The sequence below is a fragment of the Malania oleifera genome, chromosome 10 (assembly GCF_029873635.1).
Source record: "Malania oleifera isolate guangnan ecotype guangnan chromosome 10, ASM2987363v1, whole genome shotgun sequence".
Lineage (NCBI taxonomy): Eukaryota > Viridiplantae > Streptophyta > Magnoliopsida > Santalales > Ximeniaceae > Malania > Malania oleifera.
The window spans coordinates 1,096,967-1,108,591 of NC_080426.1; the positions used below are offsets into that span (position 1 = coordinate 1,096,967).

The following is an 11,625-nucleotide window of genomic DNA, read 5'->3' on the forward strand; positions in this document are numbered from 1 at the left end:
GATATCACATTTCATTGGTATTTAAGTCAAAGTAATGGCCTGTGCATTTCATTTGCAAGATAGGATATCTCACTTAACCTTGAAAAATTAAAGAATTACCTCAGCCAATGTTGTATGTATGATAGAAAAAAATTGTCAATATTCAATGGTTGGAATGATTAATGAATGCATGGAAATTCCAATTTACCACAAGGCACTGTACCAATTATATGTAAAATATAAGCGCATGTGTTTGAAAAGTATGAAGGATGGACCATATCTTCTTGGGGAACATAAAACAAATTCGAAACATCTACTTTTTGGTGCCTCTTTTGATGACTTTTGGGGCAATTATTTTATTCATGGAGCTTTATTTATTTATTTTTTTCTCAAAAAACAAATTATTTGCTTGCTTTATTTTTTTAATTACGAATTGAAAGGTACCAAACAAACAAAACAAAACAAACAATTAGTAGATTGATTTGAAATTTTCGTGAAAACCAACTTACATTTTGGTTGAGTTGTCAATTACTCCGGGACACACATCAACTTTTTTCTTTATTTTTCTATTTTTTTTCTTTTGTAAAATATTAATTAATAAGAGGGTTTTGGTTGATTTGATCGTAAGTGTTGGCGGGCTTCTTCATTCACTGCTTTTTTATTAAAAAATTTTAAAAAAATAAAAACACTTTATCTCCACCACCCATCTTCTTTTGTTTTTCCCTAATTTTAAGTGAAAAATAATGTATTTTTAAAAAATTTAAATTTGCGTGCAATTCTTTTAAATCTAAAGCCATATAATGATTTTTCAAAATGGAATGTAATAGCAAAGAAAATTTGAATAGACAAATTAAATTTTTTTTTTGCATATGAAATGTGCAATAAATGTAAATTTCATACTTTTCACAAAAGTATTCAAAATATGTTCAACATCTCAATGAACCACGCATATACTACTATTAATGCAATTTGTAAGATTATGCATATATAAATAAAATAAAAGAAAGCCTAATAATTTTATATAGTTTTACATCGTGACCATATTAATTCACAAAGCTATTATAAATATCTCCACCATGTTATCAATGGAATGACTTTAAATTTCAACAATTGACAATATATATATATATATATATATATATATATATATATATATTGTAAGAACCTAAACTCTGATAATGGGTTAATATATATAAAGAGAGGGAAATTTTGGTAAAAGAACAGGTTCGTCGGCAAAGTTGGATTTCATCGACGAGGCCTTTGTTATTCTCGTCGATGAGAAAAAGTCGAGGGATTTAGGGAAATTTAAATATCAGGGTTCGTCGACAAAATTGCTGCCTCGTCAACGAAATCCCTGAAAATCTCGTCGACGAGGAGACCAATTTATCGACGAAGCCTCTCAGGTCAAGGGTCTTTATAAGGATATTTTCGGATTACTTTGGGACTAAGTTTTCCCAAAAGCTCTCTCTCTCTAAAACTCTCCCTACACTCTCTCTCTCTCTAGTTTTCCTTGTCATTTGTTGCCGAATTCGTAAATCCAATGATACAGCGAGGATCAGTGAAGGTTTCTCTACATTTCTACTCGATCGGAATCTCGTTTCGAAAGATTTCGGGTTTCAGGCCAAAATCGAGGTAAGGCTCGGTTTTCATTTATGATTCAGTATATGTATAGTAGTACGGATTGTAAGTATGTTTTGTACTATGGTTTGTAGATTTCAGAGTCTTGGTTCGTAGTTTTGAGGACCGTAGAGTTCGTAGTTGGATTTCGGGTTAAGGTAAGAGGATTCTGTTTATATCAGTCCATTTTTTAAATCAGGATCGGTAAGTCTGTAAGTTATGATCATATGTATGTTTTGGCTACTTATTTGGGGAAATCTATCGGGTAAAAATGCGGGATTTTCAGGTTACAGTTTTCAGGAAAATTGGAGATTTCGGGTATCATCTCTACTTTGATTGGAAAACTGTTTGTTACGTTGAAACTGTATTATTGAGGTGACTGTAATTCATATTTGCATAAACTGTATACTTGAAATTATAATTGATATGATTTGCCGTAAACCAAATAAGTGTGTTATGTTTGTATGTATGTATTTTGTTCCAGATATTTGTGAAACAGTTATGTGGCGGCTAATTACCGTACGCTGAAATGTAAAAGAATGTGAGTTCCAAAATGATTCCAGGAGTTTGTAAAACAGTCATTTATTGGTTAACTACCGTGGGCGAGAGTGGCCGGCTCTATATCCGGGGTGTGAAATATCACCAGTATGTTTCGGCTGGTCACCGAAGGGTGTGTTCTACACCGTATGTAGCAATGCATTCACAGTGGGCCTAGGTCGTCGCAGCGTAGTTGCACATGTGGCAATGTAATCGGGGTGAGACTAGGTGACCTTGTGTAGTTGTATATGTAGCAATGGATTCACTATTGGGCCTGAGTCGTAGATCTTCGTAGTTGCATACGTAGTAATGTAATCGCTGTGAGACTGGGTGACCTTGTGTAGTTGCGTATGAGGCAATGAATTCACCATTGGGTCTTGATCGTCGCAACGTAGCTGCGTATGTAGCAATGTAATCTATAGTGACCCGAAGAATAATAGCATTTTAATAATAATAAGGGAAAGAGAAAATAGATACAGAAATAGAAGGAGGCCATAGGCTTCGTCAACGAACGATCTGTGTTCGTTGACGATATTACATTTTGAGGGAAATAAAAATTTCAGAAAATTTTCAGGGTTTCGTCAACGAACACAGGGTTTCGTTGATAAAGGTTTAAATAATTTTGTTGACGAATACAGGACTTCATTGATGAGAAAATGCCAAGAGACGAATCCGGGCTGCTCTGAATTTCGTCGACGAATACAGGGACTTGTCGACGAATTTACTAAAAAACTCGTCAACGAGGTGACATGTCTCGTCAACAAATCTGGAAATATAAATAGAGGTAAACCGGGATATTTTATCATTTTCACCGCACCTCTCTCTCTCCTCTCTCTCTCTCTATGTCTCCCTCTCCCTTCTCTCTTAGATTTCGGCCCCACCAGTCGCTGGATCGACGATCCGAAGCTACCACGACGCTCTTTACGGATTTCTCTGCAAGTCTGCCGAGCAAATCGTCAGGAAAACAAAGTTAGAATTCATCCCAAATTCAGGGTAAGACATTTTAGTCCCTTTTTGGCCTTATGATAGTTATAGGAAATGATATAGGCAAAAAAATACTGATATTATGTTCTGGCAAATATTGTTTTCAGAGTATTTTGTAGGAGGCCCTGCGGGAGTTAGGCTAGTATTCGATAGGGGCTTTCCAGTAGTCAGGTAAGGGAAATATGTTATGTTAAGTATTTCTTAAAATACTATACAACTTATTTAATTACGAAAATTATGTATTTAGTATGGTGTGGCTTGTGAATATGAATATGGTGCGGGGATATGTTTTCCGAATTTAGTTTCATGATTTAATGAATTTCAGTATTATGTTTATGTGAATTTCAGTACCATGATTTTATGGATTTTAGTACCATGATTATACAGATCTCAGTACCATGATTACATGAATATTAGTATTATGATTATACAGCTTCAGTATTATGATTATGCAGTTCTCGGTATTATGTATGAACTACAGTTACAGTTTATGTAGCATCATGGTTATTTCAGTACTTCAAAATCATGGTAAATCATATATATATATATATATATATATATATATATATTATATGATATCAGACCCTGTTGGACTTGCAGTTACAGATATTATGTTACTTTATGAGTGCAACCACCTATTCAGATAATACGTGGTAAGATTGACTACCTAGGCCCTTAAAGAGGTTAGGCTCCCCATCCAGATATGGGTTGAGGTGGACAGGTTGACTGACGGAGTTCAGTGATTTATTCCTAGTTGGCCAGCCAGGGTAAATCCAGCCTACAGGCCGCACAACCTTGTCATAAGGAGGCAAGTCATGACACACAGATAGCCACAGGGAACAATTTCAGTTACTATTACATACGTACGGATTTATAGAAATAGGGACCATACTTATGTACACTAGAAGTACTTTGAATTATAACCATAATGCTGTTATGTTAAACAATAGGGAAAAAGGGTGGTGTGTTTTATTATTTGTACTGTACTTTTGTACTCAATTATTCATATTTGTATGAAAATAAATTTCATGATATATAGTAGCTCATTTGCCACACACTAGTAATAGCATATTTCTTCTTATTGAGCGTTGGCTTATCCCAGTACTGAAATATTTTTCAGGTGATCCAGGTAGGTGAGCAGACCAGACTCGCAAATAGAGGGGTGTTTGTAGTGCCCTGTCAGAGAGTGAGTACATTTTTGGGAAGTGTTTTTGTATATCCCAGTATAGTTGAAGGAGTTTTTGGAAAAAACATATATATGTGTATATTTTGAGGAACATGATAGTACTCTGGTATTCGTTTTGTATTGTATATATGATGGTTTATGGTTATGTTTATTTAGTTTCTGCTTCTTGCTGCTTAGATTTATGGTTGTGTTTACCTCCAACATGGTATCAGAGCATGTAGAATATTAGTGCAGAAAAAAAAAAAAAAACTCAGTTTACTAAGCAGGTCATTACATAATCGCTGTGAGACGAGGTGACCTGGTGTAGTTGCGAACTAGTGTGACGACATTGACCGTATGTATGTATGTATGTTGGCTATCGTATGAACTTGAATGGTTTTCTGAAAATACTGGAACTGTATGGAATTGTATGAAACTGTACGAATTGTTTCAAACTGTATCGTATGTATAGTGTTATGTATGTAAAATGACACTGGTATGCCACATACTGATATAAACTGTTTTCTTCCTTACTGAGAGGTGTCTCACCCCGAATGTACGTACAATGTTTTTTAGGTCCTTCAGGTAGCGGTAAGTAGCATCCTAGCGTCTAAGAGCAGGGGTGTCGTAGCTACTGCTAGTACCTTTTAGGTACGAGTTTTGGTATCCAGGTTGTCGGGATAGTTTTGTAGACACCTGGGTATGTTTTGTATTGTGGGTATGTTATCCTAGTTTATATAGACTCTGGTATGATACTGGTTGTGTATAACAGATCGTATTCCGCTGCGTATTATGGATGAGTATGGATGATTGCGTGTATGTATGTGGGCACCCGTTTACCCCACAGGGTTGGACCTCTTTATGTATTGTATCATGTATGTTTAAATTAATACAGAGACAAATTAGATTACTTAAATTCACACCTGGGACCTACCTATAGGTTCAGGGCATTACATATATACATAATTCTCTTGTAATTTATAGTTTCAAAATATGATTACATAGCAACATTGAGACACAATGTCTTAACTCAAAATATCATATATTATCATTTTCTGTCAGACCCTTCAAGGACTTGACCCTCTACACAAAATCCTATCAATACTTAAAAACTTAAATATGCAAATCATCCTTTGAATATGAGTTATACTTCGATATATGGTTAGACTTAATAATATTATTATGATTGATTTATACAATGAAAAATATATACTCATATAATGTGCGCGCACACGGAGGATGCTTGGGTATATTTAATATGCAATACTAATTAATAATATTATTTTTTTAAGCCTATTTAATTAATCATGAATGAGATGACATTTATATATTAGGGGGCTGGGTTCCATGCGTAGTGTAATTAGACCCTAGCCTAGCTGGCTGTAGCACATATATACAAATTAATAGTGCTTTGAGGCTTGCACCATGAGGGCTATTTTTTCTTTTCTTTTAAAAAAAAAAAAACACATGAAGACAAAAAGAAAAATATAACTTAGATAGAGACTGAAGTGAGGAGTGATGTTTAATGAGATGGCGAGTGGTGTGGGTTCCCTTTTCTTCGTTAAAGCAAATTTGGTAATTAACAACACATCAAAGTAATTTCTAAATAATTATGTAGAAATCTGCCGACAAATCTCCTTTGCATTAATTCCAATTGGGTCCAAAAAAGTTTTCTCAACTACCTTCTTACTTCTACTATTTTCATTTCCACCCCCTCCCCTTCTCCACCTACATGTGATTTAATTAAATCATATTATTGTTTTTATTTAATGCACGTGATTTAACTAGTGAGGCATTTGCCTTCTTTGCAACTGCTGAATTCTAATGCTTATAAAACAGGCAAAAAAACAAAAATAAAAAACTAATTCTAATGATGTTTTGTTAATTTTTTGACTTTCATGCATTTTTGGTTAGCACAGAATATTAGTATAGTGAAATGTTTAGTATACTAAATCCATGTTTGGAGAGTCTTTATATGTGAATTTGTATTGAATTTAAATAAAATGTAATATAAATTGCATTGAGATTTATTCAAATTTCTTAAATTTAAATTCAAAGCTCAAAATTCAAACTTACAATTTAGGGTAACAAAATTGTCATTGAGATGATATTGTTCTAATTGAGTGTTTTATTATTAATTAAGTTTGTGCTTAAAATTTGTGAAATCTAATGGGATTGAGATGAGATTATTAATTTAAGTGTACAGTGTGTACGTATACCTATCAATCTTCATTAGAAATAACAATAAACCCTTGTAATAAATCATGTCAATTTGAATAATTGCATGGAAATGATACTAGATCTTAATTTGTATGTCATATTTGTCTCTAAAAATTATCGGTCATGAAATCTCATGTACTTATTTATTTATTTGATTCTATGAGATTTATACAGTACGAAACATTTCATAGAGATGGATGTAATCACTGTTGCAATCTTAGAGACACTAGCTTCATTTAATTTGCTTCAACACATCTCTGAGAAATTCAAAATTGAAACACATGACTAATTTAACTAGCTAATTAAGATTAACACGTAATTTACTGCTGTCGTGAATCGTGAATTTCACTCAAAGCGAACCAGATTCCCTGAAACGCCTTGACAATGAGGTCATGAAACTCATCGGAGTTCAAAGAGAGGTACCAGGCCAGCAGCTCTTCCAAATCATTGGCCGCCCTTATGTTGTACTCCCCAATCATCGCCGCCATTGATTCCATAAAATCTCTTTGTGGGTCCTCCGACGCCTTCGTAATTGCCATGAATCTCATCTCATCATCAGCCCCCCGGTGCTTCCTTTGCATTGCTAGTCTCGAACTGGTCGGAGTCATCACTAATGCAGTACTCGTACTCTTCCGGCGCCCACCCAAGGCCTGATTGATCTTTCTGTTGGCAAATCTGGGGGAGTTTGGCCGGAGCTTCACTCCCGAAGCAGCCATGATCTTATTCCTTTCTCCGTCAACCTTCTTCTTGAAGCCCCGTTCATCATCTTCAGCAGTAACAGAGGCGCCGGCATTTGCAGGACAACTCTTTTTCCGGGGAGCCTTGGGAATTGAGGAACTCGTGATAATTGGCTCAGTGAGTTTGTGGTTTTCTCTGATTTTGGCTGAAATTGGGGTGAGGTCTATGCTTTCTGAGATCATTAGTGCGTGATCAGGTTTTGAAGAAGTAGTAAAACTAAAGGTGCTGGCCTGTCCATGATGGAATTGTGATTCACGCAGTTCAGAACATTGAGGATGATCCTGATCAGGAGTAAGGTCAGCATTCGTAGTGCTAATGGAGCAGGCAGGATCAGAGACAGGGGGGCGTCTGGAGGTCCTGCGAAGGGTTTTGGAGTAGGAAGATCTTCTTGGGGGGTCTGCGGGAGTGGGTGTTCTGATTCGGTGGCTTGCGGTGGAATTGTGGAATCCATTGGGGGGTGAGTACTGGTAATTGGAATTGGGAGTGGGAATAGGAGTGGGTCTGGATGATTTTTTCTTGTTGGAGGAGGAGGGAGACGCGTTGGAATTGGAATTCTTGGCTCTGCTCGTCCGCGTGGTCTCCTTCAGCTTGTAGAACCAGGCCATAGGCATCATCTCCGATAACGTGAACCTGTAATTATTACCCATCTCTCTCGAGCTGTGTGTGTGGCGCGTTGAGCGATAATTGAGGAGAAATTACCTGGTGATGGATCAGAAAGTCTTTGATACGTCGATCAGTTGGCAGTTCTGCTTCCTGCTTTTATATCGGTGGATGAAATTAATCCTCCTGATCATTGTGTCACCGTGGCAATATTTGTAAAAGTTTAAGGTAAGTCTTAGAAATATCACAAATAAAAATAGTTAAAATTAAAGATCTATATTTGTCATTCACATATTACACTTTTATTTTTACATAATTGAATCATACACCGGAAGAACCGAACCGTGAAAACTGGGTTTAAATAAATAAGAGATGAGCAAATTGGGAAATTGGTTGTCACGCCCCCAAACCCTGAAATGGGATCTAGGAGTGAAAATGTAACTTAACATGTCCATATATCATACAAATCATCACAGATACAGTACAATGGATGAGAGCCTGAACCCGTAGGGTTCCCAGGCACCCTAAACATATCCAACTACAATCATATACGTAGTGGAAAAAGTCATTCTATATCAATATATGCAGTACCATACCAAAGTCTATATACGAGCCAAACACAGCTTTATCTAACCGTACAAACTAGGTGCCCAAATACAACTCAAAATGGCAACCAACAAAACTATAGTCCTAGCACTTACCCAAACGCTAACGCAATACACTGGCCACTACCCTCCCTACACCAGGACGCTAGTTCCGGTTACTCGAAGGAACTGTAAAAATGTACATACAGCAGAGGTGAGACACCTCTCAGTAAGGAAGAACACAGGTTATATCGGTGTATGGCATTTGAGTGTTATCGTGATGCAACATACACGCAGTTAAATGCAAATCCAGTACTAATTTACACAGTGCATACACGCGCACGCAACACATGATCAGCAATCCTGGTGTCGTCACACCCTTTGGCCCGAAGCCGGTCCGGCATTCCAGCGTTGGCCCGTAGCCAACCACTGAAGCATGGCGCCACCAGAACATGGCTAATCCTTGACTCCGATGGCATCGTACCAGCGCTAAATGGTGGATCCACACCCTTCGACCTGATCTGCTGGAATAGGCTCATGCCCTTGGATATAGAGTCGAACACTCTTGCCTACGTGGCAGGCGATAAACACACACCCTCGGATATAGATCCGGTCACTCTTAGTCCCTGGATTCATTTTGGAATCGCGATCCTATCAGCAATTCCGCATATCACACACACATGCATGCTCATATAACCAAACAAACCACACTCATTTGGTAATCTAAATCATGGTTTTCCAAGCAAATACAGTTTAAACAAAGTCAAGGCACGACTATCCCAATATCATAGTATAAATCACACATATACTCGGTTTTCAACAAAACCCGGGATTCAGCCCGTCGCCCACTTTTTTCCAAAACTGCAATAATGAAAAACTCATAGTTTTTCCTGTTAGATCTCCTCAAATGAGTAGCCAAAACACACACAGGACCGTGGACCACAATTCCATCGAGTCCGATTTCGAAAAGAACCAATATAAACATACTTCCCCTTACCTTAACCCTGTATAACAAAACCTGAACTCCAAGGCTCCTAAACAGCGAACCGAGTTCCAAAACCTACAAATCACAGTACAAAATATACTCACAATACCATCCTCTACAAAACTACCAAATCAGAAATGAAAAACCGAGTCTTACCTCGATTTTTTGCCAAAACCCGAAAACTTCCGAAACGAGATTCCGATCGGTAGAAGTTATAGAGAATCTTTCCACGATTCTTATGGTAACTTCCATTTCCTGATTCTATCAATGATTGGCGAAGAAATCTAGAGAGAGAGAGAGTAGGGAGAGGTTTAGTAAGAGAGGGAGAGATATTTGAGAAACTTAATGAAGAAGAAAAGAGAATTTCCTTTTATAGCCCCTTGACCCGGGGGAATTCGTTGACGAAATGCTACCTTCGTTGACGAATCTTTCACTAACTTCGTCGACAAATCGGTGGCCTCGTCGAAGAATCTAAGATCACTGGTTTTTCCGAGACCACTCGGCTTCTCCCCGTCAACGAATCTTTGAATTTCGTTGACGAGAAGAACATAGGCATCGTCGAAGAAATTTGGCCTCGTCGACGAATCTCTGAATTTTGTCGACGAAGCCAGATTTCGTCGACGAGGCCTTTGTTCTTCTCGTCGACGAAATTCAGAGACTCGTCGACGAGGAGAAGCCGATGAGTGTCGGAAAAATCGGCGGTCTCAGATTTGTCGACGAAGGCATCATTTCGTCGACAAATTCTCTTGGGTCAAAGGTCTATAAAAGAAAACTTTCATTACTTCTTCACTAAGTAACTTTAAAGATATATCTCTTTCTCTCTAAAACTCTCCCTACACTCCTTCTCTCTAGATTTCTTCATCGATCATTGATGGAATCGAAAATCTGAAGTTACCACGAGGATCGTGGAAGGATTCTCTACAATTTCTACGAATCGGAATCTCATTTTGGAGATTTTCGAGCTTTGGCAAAAAATCGAGGTAAGGTTCGGTTTTCAATTTTGATCTGGTTGTTTTGTAGGTAATGGTCTTGTGTACATATTATGTACTGTGATTTGTACATTTTGGAACTCAATTCACTATTTAGGGGCCTTGGAGTTCGGGATTTGTTATTCGAGGAAAATGTAAGGGGAACTATGTTTATATTGGTTATTTTTGAAATCGGACTCCGTGGAACTGTGGCCAGGGTCTTGTGCGTGTTTTGGCTACTCATTTGGGGGGAATCTAACGGGGAACAGCTATGGGTTTTTCATTATTACAGTTTTGGGAAAAAAAGGGGCGACGGGTTGCATCCCGGGTTTTGTTGAAAATCGTGGGTATATGTTGATTTATACTGTGATATTGGGATGGTTGTGTCTTGACTTGTTTAAACTTTATTTGTTTGAAAAACCATGATTTAGATTACCAAATACGTGTGATTTGTTTGGTTATATGAGCATGTATATGTTGTAACTTTGTGAAATAGGAACGAGGTTCCGAATTGTTTTAGGTTGAAAATCCGGCTTTTGCCGAAGAGTGCGCAATACCACTAGATTGGTCAGCTTTCGAGCCAAAGGGTGTGCTAACACCAGATTTGCATCGGTTTAACGCTGATGCTATGCCAGGTATAGAAAATTTCCTTTCAAAAGCAAACTTAAAATTTGGAATGTCTAACTCAATTTCAAGTTTAAGGCATCCCTAGGCTTTAGAAAAATTTAATGTTCTTTAAAGTGATTAGTAATTAAAATGCTTGAAAAAAACAGTAGTTTTGAGGGCCTTGGCCAAACTTTGGTCAACTACACGTCAGTTTGTCAAGAAAAAATTTTGAGTTTGGATTTGGTCAATCTACAGAATTTGGTGCCAGCTAGAGCCCTGATATATGTTGAGCCTGATGTTGTGGGTGTGAGGTCCTAAACTACGTTAGTAAGCTAAATTAAATCAAGCAAAATAAATTTATTTAAAGGCTAAAGCCAAGACAATTTATCATTAGATTGTTAATTAAGAACATAATTTTGGATAGACAAAGTAATCATCATTGTACATTGATCAATTATATAAATATTGTGCTAATTTATTAGATTCGTCGACGAAGTCAGTGAAAGATTCGTCGACGAAGGCATCATTTCGTCGACGAATTCTCCCGGGTCAAAGGGCTATAAAAGGAAACTTTCATTACTTCTTCACTAAGTAACTTCAAAGATATCTCTCTCTCTCTAAAACTCTCCCTACACTCCTTCT

The 11,625-nt window shown here is 37.2% G+C and overlaps 1 protein-coding gene across 1 annotated transcript; it reads right to left on the reverse strand.

Moving 5' to 3' along the window:
- Window positions 1-6,616: 6,616 nt before the first annotated feature.
- On the reverse strand, window positions 6,617-7,969 carry LOC131165519 (transcription repressor OFP1-like). The gene has a single exon (XM_058123408.1). It carries the CDS (start codon window positions 7,885-7,887, stop codon window positions 6,823-6,825), a length of 1,065 nt encoding a protein of 354 aa, XP_057979391.1. The 5' UTR covers window positions 7,888-7,969; the 3' UTR covers window positions 6,617-6,822.
- Between the last annotated feature and the right edge of the window lie 3,656 nt (window positions 7,970-11,625).